Genomic DNA, 15,581 nt, shown 5'->3' with positions numbered 1-15,581 from the left:
GCTACACCACCAAAAACAAGGTTTTCTGTAATTTCCCTGACAAAAATGATATTGAAGTAGATGGCTGGCATGATGAGCTGAAGATTTATTTATCTTTTCATTGTATCTTGATAATATTATATTAATATTATTAAATAGTATACACATTTAGAGCTTTACAGACATGTATATGTATCTCTCTCTCTCTCTCTCTCTGTATGTGTGTGTGTGTGTGTATAGATATATGCATTTATCTATGTATTTGCTTATTTATCATTTATTTATCTTTCTACCAACATTTTGTTTTGTGGTATTCATTATGCAGAAAGGCCCCACTCAGATTGTTTTATATGTTGCATATATATTATTGGTGATGCATTCATAAAAGCAGTGTTTGAATTTTCTCAAGGTAGTGCTCATTTCAGCTACTTAACATAGTGTTATGAGGTTTAATTTAAATTATGTTTTTGTTAGTTATAGTTTTTTATGTTAAGTCTTGACATGAAAAGTAACTAAAGCTGTCAGCTAAATGTAGTGTCAGTCAGTCAGTCAATCAATCAAAGTACAAGTACCTCAAAATTGTCCTCAAGTACTGTACTTGAGTAAATTGACTTACTTTCCTTTACTTTTACCTATACTTTTCCTTTTAAATACAGCCAAGGTGGAAGTGAGCATTGAAACTTCTAATGCACAGGAACCATGATTATTATGATCATTTGAACATACTAATTGAAACTTAATGATTTTTATACCCACTGACAGATTCTTAGTTTTCAGTCTTTATGCTAAACTAGGATAATCTCCTCCTGGCTCTCCATAATGAGTGGAATTGCACTTCTCATTTAACTCTTGTTAAAAAAGTGAATATGTGTATGAGTTAAATAAGATGTATTTTGCTCCTCAGCTCTTACCCTTCAGACTTCCCTGGGGGCTCAGAGGAGGATGAGTTTTCTTAGAAAGCACTTTGATTGTTGCTCCATCAGGAACCTACGGGAGTACAAACAGACCAACACACAGATAGGGTTATAAAGGAAATTTCCTTTCGTTTGGTTATAATGGTTATATATGAGTAAAGCAAAGGCCATTTACACCAAATGGGCTTTCAGTTTTACTTTTTACGTTTCTGTTTATGCATACGGGTATGTCACCAAAAACCACAATCATGCACAAAAACCCCCCAGATATGTGGGTCAAAGAGCATCAGCTTTCCAGGAACAAAGCAAGACGCCTCATTCTACAATTGCTTCATTCTACTTCAATACTATGGCTTCTAGTATGACTTACATCTAGAAATAAGCATGTTGAACACTTAAAATAAGAAATTAACTCTTAAAACAGGATAAATTATCTAACACTTCTAAATCTAAAGTTTTTTTTATCTTGTTAAGAAACAAATAATTGTCAGTGCACTCTGCTCGGGCCAGTTCATCATTGCTGGCAGCTTTAATTTATCTTGTTTTAAGAGTTAATTTCTTATTTTAAGCGTTCAACATGCTTATTTCTAGATTTAATAATCTGAATTTAAGAAATCTTGTCAAGTGAAATTATCTGTCCATGCAGCAAGATCATTTCCCTCAGATTTAGTGTTTTTATCGTGTTTTTAGACACACCTTTTTTGCAGATAAAAAGTAAAAATTATGAGATAATAGTCATAATTATGAGATAAAAAGTAAGAATTGTGTGATAAAAAGTAAAAATATGACATAAAAGTCATAATTATGAGACAAAAAGTCAAAATTATGAGACAAAAAAGTCGAAATTATGAGATAAAAAAAGCAAAGTTATGACATAAAAGTCATAATTATGAGATAAAAAGTCGAAATTAAGAGTTAATTTCTTATTTTAAGCGTTCAACATGCTCATTTCTAGATGTAATAATCTGAATTTAAGAAATCTTGTCAAGTGAAATTATCTGTCCATGCAGCAAGATCATTTCCCTCAGATTTAGTTTTTATCTTGTTTTTAGACACACCTTTTTTGCAGTGCAGGAAACCACAAGCACACACAAAAATCCTCCAGATATGTGGGTTAAGAAGCATCAGCTGGCGTCCCCATTCTACTTTAATACTTTGGCTTCTAGTATGGCTTGGTTTCGCAATATGTCCAACACAGTCCAGGCCAGCAGGCTTTCATACTCATGTGTTGGAGTCTATCTTTCCCAGGCTTTGACCAGAGACACGAAGAGCACAAAAGACTCAATGATCCCATTATGAAGCCATTACAAACCACTATTTTTCTCTCTTATGTAAAAATTCTCTCTTCATGTCAACTTTGATGACAAAGTGAGATGAAGAAGAGCTTCCATCTCCTCTCACTGACATGCAGCAGACTGACTCAGTGGAGCAAATTCAATTCTGTCGTTGACAACAGGAAATGAAGTCTTAACAGCAGTTTAAAAACAAATTTCAAAGTAAGGAAAGTAAAAGTACATTTTTGAGGGAAGTCCCAAACAACAGTATGCAAGTGTTTAGCATAGATTAACCTGTATTTGATGTCAAATTTCTGCCTTTTGTTAATTCAGTATAACCTTAAGCACCTGTGTCTATGTTTTTGGTGCAGTTTCCCCTTTTTGATATTCTTATATGTAAAACAGCTACTTCTTGTATGATCTTCCAGCATGCTGAACTACAGTATGCTGCCATTTCCTGTTAGATCAACCCATTTAATCCCACAATAGTGACCGTAAAAATATTTCTTAGTTATAAGGCTCAATTCCTACAGAATATGTCAAACAAAGCTGCCCTGAGCCAATGGATGTTCTCCTACTCCCATCACATTGGAAGCGTCCAAAAGTAAAAATGGTATGTCTGTTAGAGTGAAGTAACAATGTTGAGTTAGACCGATAACTGCTTTTTGTTGTTGTTTGCTCTATGTATTGTCCTCTCAGTATTCATATTGGTATAGTTGTATATTAGATAATTTAGGCCAAAGTCACACTAGAATGTTATTCTAATGGCAATGTTGGAGACTACCAGTAACAGAACTCTACATTTGTTAATAACTGAAAAGGGAAATATAACTGCATAGGAGAAATATGTTAATGTAGTCTATAAATCAAATTTAAAAAAATCAAAATTACTGGGAAGTAGGAATTACTGAGGGGAAATTCAGTTAGTCTGGTAACTCTGAAGAATGAGACAGCCTGATGGGTAAATGTTAGATACAACATCTTATCCCACCAGTCACTATTGTGACTATACATAAAACACACTTTTTCACCTATTTTTCCTTTTAAAATCTTTTAAACTAATGGTTGATTATTTACAAATAAGTACAAATGACACATGATTTGGATATTTTCATGTCTGGAAAAAAATTGGGATTGAATGGGTTAAAGCTGATATTTGCAATGAGAGGTTGCACTGCAAAAAGGTGAGTCTGAAAACAAGATAAAAACACTAAATCTGAGGGAAATAATTACTATATGATTATTAAATCTAGAAATAAGCATGTTGAACGCTTAGCATAAGAAATTAACTCTTAAAACAAGATAAATTAAAGCTGCAAGCATGAAGCAAGCGATGAACTGGCAATGTGACAATTATTTGTTTCTTACCAAGATAAAAAAAAATTTAGATTTAGAAGTGTTAGATAATTTATCTTGTTTTAAGTGTTAATTTCTTATTTGAAGTGTTCAACATGCTTATTTCTAGATTTAATAATCTAAATTTTAGAAATCTTGTTTTTTTTAATTATTTTTTAAATTATATAATTGTTTGTTTTTGTTTTGTTTTGTTTTTAACTGTAATTATGTATATCCACTGTGAAGCACATTGAGTCTGCCTTGTGCATGAAATGTGCTCTATAAATTAAGTTGAATTGAATTGAATTGTCAAGTGAAATTATCTGTCCATGCAGCAAGATCATTTCCCTCAGATTTAGTGTTTTTATCTTGTTTTTAGACACCTTTTTTAGCGGTGTGGTTATTTAAATTTTGAATCCAGTTTCTGTCAAGGCGTCAGGCTCATTTTATATGTCAACACAAACCACAGAGAGAAGATGCCCATATGCATGCTGTTTTCCTGTGGGTGGAGACAGGAACACAAAGAGTCAAAGTGAAAGAGGAGTTGTGCCAACTGACAAACACTCAGCTCTCATGTTGACTTGGTTGGTGTTTTTAGTGGGTGTGTTTCCAACACAACACAAACAGAAAGACTTTCTGCAGGACGGTACATAAATACGACAGAGGTTGAGAACCACCTTCCAAGTACAAAGCTTTGTTAGATAGTCTGTGTCTCACCTTGTAGTGCTTGAGTGTGTTGAGCATTGTCACCTCCCCAATAACCTCAGAGCTTGCATCTACTTCCTCAAGGGGAAAAAACACTCCATCCCTCTCATACTCTGGTGAGAAAAGGGAGGAAGTTATAGTGAAACTGTGCAAAACATCATAAATCTTTCGTCACAAATATACGGACTGTCTCAGAAAATTAGAATATTGTGATAAAGTTCTTTATTTTCTGTAATGCAATTAAAAAAACAAAAATGTCATACATTCTGGATTCATTACAAATCAACTGAAATATTGCAAGCCTTTTATTATTTTAATATTGCTGATTATGGCTTACAGCTTAAGAAAACTCAAAAATCCTATCTCAAAAAATTAGAATATTTCCTCAGACCAAGTAAAAAAAAAAGATTTATAACAGCAAAACAAAATCAAACATTTGAAAATGTCCATTAATGCACTCAGTACTTGGTTGGGAATCCTTTTGCACGGATTACTGCATCAATGCGGCGTGGCATGGAGGCAATCAGCCTGTGGCATTGCTGAGGTTTTATGGATGCCCAGGATGCTTCAATAGCGGCCTTTAGCTCATTTGCATTGTTGGGTCTGGTGTCTTTCAGCTTCTTCTTCACAATACCCCACAAATTCTCTATGGGGTTCAGGTCAGGGGAATTGGCAGGCCAATCGAGGACAGTAATCCCATGGTCAGTACACCAGTTACTGGTGGTTTTGGCACTGTGGGCAGGTGCCAGATCATGCTGGAAAATGAAATTATCATCTCCATAGAGCTTTTCAGCAGACGGAAGCATGTAGTGCTCTAAAATCTCTTGGTACACAGCTGAATTTACTCTGGACTTGATGAAACACAGTGGACCAACACCAGCAGCTGACATGGCTCCCCAAACCATCGCTGACTGTGGGAACTTCACACTGGATTTCAAGCAACTTGGATTTTGCTCCTCTCCAGCCTTTCTCCAGACTCTGGCGCCTTGACTTCCAAATGAAATACAAAACTTGCTTTCGTCTGAAAAGAGGACTTTGGACCACTCTGCAACTGTCCAGTGCTTCTTTTCCATAGCCCAAGTCAGACGCTTCTTCCGTTGTCTTGAGTTCAGAAGTGGCTTGACCATGGGAATACGGCTATTGTAGCCCATTTCCCGGACACGTCTGTGAACAGTGGCTTTTGATACCTGGACTCCAGCTTCAGTCCACTGTCTTTGAAGCTCCCCCAAATTCTGGAAGCGACTCTTCTTCACAATGCTGTTAAGGCTGCGGCCATCTCTCTTGGTTGTGCAGCGTTTCCTGCCACGTTTCCCCTTTCCAACAGACTTTTTGTGGATGTGCTTTGAAACTGCACTCTGTGAACAGCTTGCTCTTTGAGAAATTTCTTTTTGTGTCTTACCCTCCTGATGGAGGGTGTCAATGATGGTCCTCTGGACAGCAGTCAGATCAGCAGTCTTCCCCATACTTGTGATTTAGTTTACTGAACCAAGCTGAGTGTTTTTCAAGGCTCAGGAAACCCTTGCAGGTGTTTCGAGTTAATTAGACGATTCAAGTGATTAGTTGAATACCCTACTAGTATACTTTTTCATGATATTCTAATATTTTGAGATAGGATATTTGAGTTTTCTTAAGCTGTATGCCATAATCAGCAATATTAAAATAATAAAAGGCTTGCAATATTTCAGTTGATTTGTAATGAATCCAGAATGTATGACATTTTTGTTTTTTTAATTGCATTACAGAAAATAAAGAACTTTATCACAATATTCTAATTTTCTGAGACAGTCCTGTATAGTTGGATTTTCAGAAGAGGCGTCCCTGTGCAACAGTTTGGCTCACTGAAATGATTTAAACAGTTTTTGGACAACAATGAAGCTTGATGGCACAAAGGATTAAGATATAGCTTTAGAAATAGAATGGAAGTGGAAGGACTTTCGACTGTTTGTTGTGGTCATTTCACTGGTACATAACAAAAAAGGTGTGTCTAAAAACAAGATAAAAACACTAAATCTGAGGGAAATGATCTTGCTGCATGGACAGATAATTTCACTTGACAAGATTTCTTAAATTAAGATTATTAAATCTAGAAATAAGCATGTTGAACACTTAAAATAAGAAATTAACTCTTAAAACAAGATCAATTAAAGCTGCAAGCAGCGATGAACTGGCCCGAGCAGAGTGCACTGACAATTATTTGTTTCTTACCAAGATAAAAAAAAACTTTAGATTTAGAAGTGTTAGATCATTTATCTTGTTTTAAGAGTTAATTTATTATTTTAAGCATTCAACATGCTACTACAGTCGGGCTATTCAAGCCACAATTGCTCAAAATAAGTATATTTGGATTTATCTCAAGCTATCTTTGGTTTTTCCAGTGCCTAGATATTTTTTACTGATTTAAAGAATTCTTATGAAGAAAAATGTACTTACTGCACTGGCAGATAATTGTACTTGTTTCAAGCATGTATTTGCTTAATTGTAGTTATTTATGTCCTATATGTCCTTTTTGTCAGTTGGTTTTTGCAGTGCACGTCTGATTCTCACCAATCCGGACGTCCCTGAGGGGGCTGTTGTAGGGGAAGCCGAACTTGGCCTTAAAGGCGGACAGGATCTTCTCTTTGACCTGCTCTATTGAGTCACAGCTGAGAGCGTTGACCTCCAGAGGCTCGCTCACCTCTCCATCACTGCCCACTGCAAACAGCACCTTCAGCTTCTGTAAATAAAATAAACACGGAAATGTTACTGTTTCTACCAAACACTGGCAAACACAAACAAGTCTTTCCTGATTAGATACAGAGATTGTAATCTATGCAAGAGTACACGTGTGAATGGTGAGTAATGGCTAACCACACTAGCACATGCCCACAGCTTCTTGTGCAGCACACTTGTGCAAGACCACGATATACTACTAATGCTAACCTCAGTTTCCCCATTGAGCAAACAATTAGATCTTCATCCTCCAAGATTTCTGACATGCAGAGGTCAATTTATTGTTCAATTTAGGGGGACCAAATTATGGAATACCTTTTCCCATCTGGCAAAGGACTCCATCTCCCTAAAATGTTTCAAAAGATGTCTAAAAGCTCATTTAACTGCCGTTTTAAAATTCTAATTCACACACAAATACACTTTTATAACATGTTCATTTTTGTTTTTAATTGTTTTTGTTATTGTCATTATAACTTGTTGATGTTATACATTTGTTTTTTCTATTATCAGTTTATTACTTTCTAATAACTATGACATTTCAGGTGGAGGCTTTAAATAACCCCATCTGGGTTTTCTGCCTCTCCCTGCACTTTACATTATATGTTATCTTTGTCATTTTATGTAATTCTAACTGTGCAATTAAAATAAACCTAAACCTAATATTACACCTTTAAGTTGCTTTCTGTGTACTACTGCACTGAACGTCGTGGTGTTTTTTTTTACTGCAAAACCTCACAAGTCAGTGTAACCAGAAGTTAACCCTTTATAATGTGTTGCTATGGCAATGATACACCATTAAATCTTCGCTGCTCCGACCATCCTGCTATGTTGATTTGAATGTCCGTTCTATTCATGTTAATATTCTGAGATATATCACAACACGTCCATCATTCATTGTTGGAAAGCTAACACAGCTGCAGGGATCTCTGAGGGGAAGGTGTGGTTAATGAAAGGCTTACACAACACTGTTGTTGCAGTTAATGCATCATCAGGCTTCATCTTATTTCCTTTCTGCAGTTTTGTGGCTAATGCACACACCATCTAATGGTTGGAAACTAGCAGTTAAGTGAGATGGTGGTTTGTTAGATTAGATAAAACGATGAGTGCTGCGGGTGGAGTCAGTGGAGCAGCAGAGAGAAGGAAATGTAAAAGAAGAGGGAACACACAGAGCTGAAGATGTAACACAGTCAAGTGTTTTGTTAGAAGGGCGTACTGGGGATAATTCAACAGATAAATTACTGTTGCAGTTGTGTGGAGATTTGCAGTTTGTGTGGAAAATATACACATACACACATATACAAGTAACAGTAAGTTATGCAGGTAGTTCTATAAATATTTGGCTGTGCATACACTGTAAAAAGTGTCTATGGTGAAAAACTGCTTAACCATGACCGTAAGATGATATATGAGTTAAATCAGTTTCAGTAACAATGAAACATCGTAAATGTATATATCAGACAAAACAGTTAAAAAAAATAAAAAATAAATACATTACTGTAAAATACACTGGCAATCTACTGTATGCAAGCCATCACTGTAATTTTTGCATTTATTTTTTGTAAAAATATTTTTTCTCACAGTTAAATGTACTAAACATCATATATCCAACAAAAATACACTGTAATATTTTATGGTAAAATCTTTAATTTATGCAACAGTTATAAAGTATTTTCTGGTCAATTATATGGAACAGAAAAGTGTTTCTTTTGATAGAAAAACGTTTTGGTTTTTTTAACGGTAAAATAAGAAATAAAATGGCAATCTTAAACGTGAACTCAACAGTGCCAATATCCTTTTACCGTAATATTAGAAAAAGTTGCACCGTATTTATTTCGGTAAAGTTCTGGCAACCACTGCTGCCATTTTTTTTTACCATAAAAACAACTTCTTCTTTTTTACAGTGTAAATGGCCGATAAAAAAAAGACATGTAGCTACAAAAGCATATGATACAGAGTGGGAAATACAAGATCATTAGAAGGGATTAATGTTGCATTCAGTATTATTCTTAAAATGTATAGAGACCAAAACACATGCCACTAAAAACCTGGTTTAAAACATAAGTAAGTATTTCTCTGTAACTTTTAATATTTGTGGCAAAATAGGCAACAATTAAAGGTAAAATGTAAGGAAAAAAAGCATCTCAAACTCAAGGACTCTGAGGATGTGGTTTGAGTATTGTCACACAGAAATATGGGAAACCATTCCTTTTTTTTTTTTTTTCAAAACCAAAAACACAAATGTGTGTCAATCTTTCCAACTTAAATGACCTCGAAATGTAGCATCTTTGCACAAATGAGTCAAGTCTATTGAAAGGACCTTTAACCCACATTGACCTTGTCCTATGAGACTGATGTCACATGTTCATTCCTCCTGTCAGCATTTAAAGCCTCCAGCATCTGTCAAACCCGCAGAATTACAAAGAACTGGATTACACAAGTACAAAATAAAGTCCTGCTTCAGTTTCAGGTCTCTGTGTGTGCTAACCCAAGCTTAGCAACTTGCTTATATTTTCCTGCTCTTAGTTTTAATGGAATGTAGAGGCTTTAAATATTAATAATGTGCCCATCCCTTATAGACATGGTTGTTTACTGGGTGTAAGGCTGGGTGTGTCTGACCTGCTTTGAACCCATGTCACTGTTCTGAATGGGGTCTAAAAGATACCTGCAACAATACTGGCAAATACCATCTCAAACTTAATTCTTATGTACTCTTATTTAATGCAAATGCTCCAAACATTAGCAACACCCAAGGATTTTTTTCTGTCCTGTTAATGAGTAGTACACTATGTACAGATGCATCTGAATACATTAGAATATCATAGAAAAGACCCTTTCCAGTAGTTCAAGTCAAACAGCCCCAACCAAGTATTGAGTCATATAGATGGACATACTTTTCAGAGGCAAACATTTATATATTAAACATACTTTTTAAAATTGGTCTTTTGTAATATGAGATGTTTCAGTCTGTGTGTAATGGATCTTTTTTAATGTGTTATTTCCATTTTTTTAATTGAATTACTGTCATAAATAAACTTTTCTATGATATTCTAATTTATTGAGATGCACCTGTATGATGTATTTTGGTGTAAAAACCTGACAAGACTAAAGTACTAATGTACCCAAGGGCGTGTTTAAAGGAAATGTATAATGTGTGATTTTACTGATGTGTTTAACATCTTTCACTCTCATTTTCAGTCATAATGTTTCATAGCAAGCAGATATTTACTACCACTAGGTACTGTTATTCAGTTTCACTAGTGTAACCATGGTGCCTGAAACTATGAAACTTCAAAGAGAAGCCATAAAGCCTTCTTTTTTTTTTACATTTTTTTTAATCTCTGCTTGATAAGCCTAAAGGTGGTTAAATTTAATTTATCTCAACAAATCCCTATTTTTTAAGCAGTGGGTTTCATTATCTGATATATATTTTTATTTATAGAACTATTGCAGAACTTCTCTTTTTTTGCAAGTCCAGGAACTTTTTAAAATTTTATTTATAGATATCCCGAAAACATGACATACACAAAACCATGTTAAGCTTTTTAAAGCTGTACTACTTTGCAAGTAAAAAGAGCCTTAAAATACACAGCGGAGGAAGTGGTTCAAGCTGTCTCTGTGTCAAACAACCCTCATATACACACACTGATGTAGTTCAGTGATGCCTTTAAACTTAATGCAAACATCAACAAGCTAACATGCTCACACCGATCGTGTTAAAATAGTGAAGTTAAGCATGTTTAATGTTTACCACGACCTTAGAAAAGCATGTTAGCATGCTAGCGCTTCCGAATAGCATAAGGCTGACGGGAATGTCGTCAGTTCTACAGATGTTTGGTTATAAACCAACACTTTGGGAGACATTACATTTGTAAACTGATGTGCCTCAGTTGGTAGAGCGGGTTGCCCACCGATCGGAGGGTTGGTGGTTCAATCCCTGACCATGGCAGCCTACATGTCAAAGTATCCTTGAGCAAGATACTGAACCCCAAATTGCTCCTGATGTTGCGTTCATCGGTGTGTGAATGAATTCCCAATGGTGGCAGGTGGCACCGTTTAGGGTAGCCTCTGCCACCAGTATGAATGTGTGGGTGAATGGGTGAATGAGCGCAATCTGTAGTGTAAAGCTTTGAGTGGTCGCAAATCGACTAGAAAAGCGCTATATAAGTGCAGGTACATTACATTTACCATATAAAAAACCTCTTGGGATCAGAAACTTATTACAATTAATCCTGAGGATAACATGAATGTAAGTACAAAATTTAATGGAAATTTCATGGTTTCTTACTCTGCTTGGTAAGGCTTAAGGTGACTAAAAGTCAAAGTTTATTTATTTATACAGCACATTTAAAAGCAACCTCAGTTTAAAGTGCTCAACAGACTGTGCAGAACCAAGTTTCCTTGCAGAGGGGTGACACAGAGATTTAACCCTTAATAGGGCACTCATTGAAATACTTGCAAATTCCAAGGGTTATTATTGGAGGATATCACATAGAGCCAGAATGTGGACTGTGGAATGTGTAAAAAAAAACAACATCCAGACCCGGGGGAGGGGGGTAATATTTTGAGAAAAAAATTTACGAGATTAAAGTGGCAAATGTACGAGAAAAAAAATGTGCATATTTACGAGATTTAAAGTGGTGAATCTGCGAGAAAACAGTTGCAGATTTATGAGATTAAAAGTAGCAGATTCTCATACATTTTTCATTTTTACATGGAGGTCAAGGTCAATAAAGTTAATATTATTATATTATGATCATACAGATTGGTCAAATGTCATGGTGTCACTGTCTGTGACGTAGCCTGATCTTTGCTGAAAAATCCATGTGGTTCTACGACCAAACAGAGAGACATGGGGACCCCATTTTGGATATCCACTGAAGTTACCAAATATAGTTCTTCGCCCGATAAAGGGTTAAGGCTACCAATGGCGCTATCATAGCCATCTAAAAGATTTTTTATAATATTTTTTTTTAATGATTTTTAATAATCTCAGTTTAAAAAATCTCAGTCTTTACCCTAATTCAAACCACTGTTTATTAAGCAATGGGTTAAGTAATTCGATAATACTTTTGTCAGTGTGTTTCCGGAACTATTACAGAACTTCTCTTATGTGCAACGCCCAGAATAAATGCATGCGGTAAAAAAATCCATGCCGAGCTTCTTAAAGCTGTGCTGCTTTGCATGTTCAAAAAGGCCTTAAAATACATGGGGGAAGTGGTTCAGTACTAAAACTGCTGTCAATGACATGATGTCTAAATAATGTCAACGTGGCCAACAACACACTTTGATTCAGGAGGGTGAAAACTTTTTTTTTTTTAAGTTTCTTTAATTGGAAATATACTATCACAGCCTTGTTTGTGTTTGTTTGGGAAGGATGTGCATATATTTCTTTATAAGTCAGAGCATTAAGTCGGTAGAGTTTTGTATGTAACCCGAGCAGATCAAAAGCAGAACTTAGAATTAGGAAGTGTTAAGGATTGTTTCCACATGTACAAGCACAACTGACTAAACTTGTGGTGCACTGACACAGAGCAAAAGGCCTATATGCCACACATAGCTAAGCAATTATTCCATGACCACCACACATGATGTATCAAGTAATCTGTGTAAAATAAAGTGTGTATGTGTGTGTTTCTGTACCAGGGAGCTGAAGTCCTGAGCCTGCCACAGCAGCCAGTCCTCGCTGAGTGTGTACAGAGCTTTCTCGGTCACACAGTCCACGGGGCCTTTTGCAGTCTGTTGCGTGAGAGCGCTCACCATCAGGAACAGGTGCTGGCCAACACTTTCCTGCACAGAATCAGGAAAGGGAACTGCATCAAACCAGGCACAGAAGTTGTGGTACGTTTTGGGACATTTTTCTTTTCGGTTCATTCTAGTTTATACTGCCCAGAAACAAGAAATTATCTTAGTCACTACCAGAACTTTGTACTGACAAAAACACATTTATAAATATGAATCGAGACGTGTGTATGGTACACACTGAAATAGCTGTGAAAAAATACTGAACTGTGATCTATAAACATTAAGTCTGTATCCATGGTAACAGCTGTTAAGGGGGCAGAGAGGACAGGATGTGGTTTCTTAAGTTGCTGAAGTAAAATCTCTAGTTTGTGACAGTGAATAGTTGGTAACTAACCTGTTGGGACCTCACAGAGAAACACTGAATAATAGATAAATGCTGCAACATAAGGCAGAGTAGCAGTATATGAGGGAAAACAAGTCATTTCCTTGCTTGTGGTCAGCAAAAAACACAGCTTGGGTGAGGACTTTTAACAAATACTAAGGTGTTGCACAAAGTGTAAAACTAGTTTCAGCATTTGTACTAATTCTCTGGTATTTTTTTAGCTTCGCAGAAGTTCCTGTTAACTTCACACACTGTGTTGTGTCGACTCGGAAGTTTCCACAATATTTCAACTGCAAGAAGGTGAGGTGAATGTAGAGCTAGACTCTCGGCATATTTTCACTGCATGCTAAGACTCGGCTCGACTCGGCTGAACTTGAATCACTATGTTTATGTTTCCCATTAGCAACAGTTGTACCTAACACTTGTTTTTGTATCACTTCGGTCGGGGTTTAAAGCGAACTGAGCCAATACCAGAAGGTGAAGTTCTAACACTGCAGAAAACCCCGATAAAAAAAATAAAAAATGGTAGTCCACAAAACTAAGCTGGAGACACTCAGTATGTTTACATGACACTTGAAAAAAAACAAATTATTGCCTTAATCTGACTATAACTGGACAACTGAAGTGCATGTAAACGTGTTAGTCCGACTGATGTCGCAGTTCTCCAACTCCCATTAGGACACCCAGATAATGTGATTGGAATAGGATTTTCGCCGGCATGTATGACAAGACAAGACAAGACACGCTGGCGTATGACCCCGGAACAAAAACATCCAAGATAGACGCTCCCACATTAGCCGGTCAAGTTAGCCGGTCACATTAGCCGGTCGCGTTAGCCAGTCGCAGTAGCCGGTCACATTAGCCGGTCGTATTAGCTGGTCACATTAGCTGGTCGTGTTAGCCGGTCACATTAGCCGGTCGTGTTAGCCGGTCACATTAGCCGGTCGCGTTAGTCAGTCACATTAGCCAGACGCGTTAGCCGGTCATTAGCCGGTCGCCGGTCAGTATTTACAGCACAATGTTGAACTGAGGTCAACCAGAAAGGGGGCCACATTAACCCGCTGAAACGACGCATATCACCACCCAGTGTTGAGGAGGAGGACACGTTCCTGTCAGTCATTCGATTTTCTAGGTTGCATGTAAACTGGGAGAAGGGCAGACCAATATCGATTTTTAAGCATAGCTCGATTAAACTGCGCATGTTAACACACTGAGTATATTTCCCTACAGTTATATATCCTTTATTTAACCATTTAAAACCTAATTGAGATTTTAAAAAAAATCTCTTTTCAAAGACAGACCTGGCCAAAAAAGCAGCATAAAAAGAGACAAGTTACAACATTTAAACACAATTATCATAAACAATTAAATACAAAAACAGCCATCACAACAACACTCAGTGATCCTCAGTAGAGACTTATAAGGAGCAGTCACACTGACCAAGGGAAGAGATTTCTTTGTCCTTTAGAATCGATTCGAATTCCCAGACTGTGATCAGTTCAGACAATTTCAAGTCCATTTGCAAATTATTCCATGATAAAGGTTTCTTACCGAACTCAGTTCTTACTCTTGGCACCAGCATCTGTACAATATTTTGAGAGCGTAGACCATGTTGAGTTTGGTTTTGACACATGTATGTACACAGCGTTAGAAATAATCTGCTATTCTGTCTCTGTTTTCTGTCTCTGTGCATGGGGATCACTATCTGATTGACTAGGTCACTATCTATGCATGCGTAATTCACTAACTGTGTGTGTGCCCTCTCTCTATGCATTTATAGATTAATCATGTAAGATGCTTTTGATACAATGATCATATGCTAATATTGTTTTAAAACTATGATTACTCTAACTACATTTATTCCAACTGCTTAAACTTAGTAAGATTCTATCATCACAAAAAGATATATTGTATGCTTTGTATTTTATGCGCACATTGCAACATCTGTCTCCACTAAAATCTCTGCAAGTCATAACAAGGCAGAAGGTTGTGTTGAATGTTTTGTTAACAGGTCAGGTCACGGACATGGTGTGCTGAAGCAGAAGAGAGAACTATCTTCTCTGCTTGGTGACATGGCGTGTCCTGATATTGAATAAAACTGACGAATCAACGGTTCGAGAGGGACGCACCTTCTGGAGAGTTCTACATAAATTATCAGTAAAACATTGTTAGGCTATAAAAAAGGTTTGAGAAACAGAAGGGGGGTCCAGACCTCATGAACTGATCCGCCTTAATCATGTAAATCAGGGAAGTGTAGTTTGAACCCAGAGACTCTGTAACTGCACATTTCTTAATGTGTTGTAATAAAGTGAAGTTAAACTGAGAACTCGGACGTCTCCTGCTCATCATTCTCCATCAAACAAATCTGCGCAGAGAAATAGGTGAGGATTTTGTGTTGCAGTCAGATCATTTTATTTTAAAGGTTTCCTCAATGCATTTCTCTAACAACAGGTATGAGGGAAGCAGCCCAAGAATAGATTTGTAGATAAAAACTCCCCAATCAGAGGGCCTGCCAACATACAAAGACAGCATTTCAGCCGT

At 36.6% G+C, this 15,581-nt stretch overlaps 1 protein-coding gene across 1 annotated transcript in view; it reads right to left on the bottom strand.

Moving 5' to 3' along the window:
* plxnc1 (plexin C1) overlaps positions 1 to 15,581 on the bottom strand; it is a 56,676-nt gene that overhangs the window by 7,586 nt on the left and 33,509 nt on the right. Inside the window, exons 21-24 of the mRNA XM_059325475.1 lie at positions 12,557 to 12,703; positions 6,752 to 6,920; positions 4,220 to 4,320; positions 891 to 966 (exon numbers count right to left, since the gene is read on the bottom strand). Of these exons, the coding sequence (XP_059181458.1) occupies positions 891 to 966; positions 4,220 to 4,320; positions 6,752 to 6,920; positions 12,557 to 12,703 (493 nt within the window). The remainder of the gene's footprint in view (positions 1 to 890; positions 967 to 4,219; positions 4,321 to 6,751; positions 6,921 to 12,556; positions 12,704 to 15,581) is intronic.

The sequence above is a fragment of the Centropristis striata genome, chromosome 22 (genome assembly GCF_030273125.1).
Source record: "Centropristis striata isolate RG_2023a ecotype Rhode Island chromosome 22, C.striata_1.0, whole genome shotgun sequence".
NCBI classification, from domain to species: Eukaryota; Metazoa; Chordata; class Actinopteri; order Perciformes; family Serranidae; genus Centropristis; species Centropristis striata.
The sequence above is the reverse complement of the archived record's forward strand: the minus strand, read 5'-3'. Positions and strand labels throughout refer to the sequence as shown.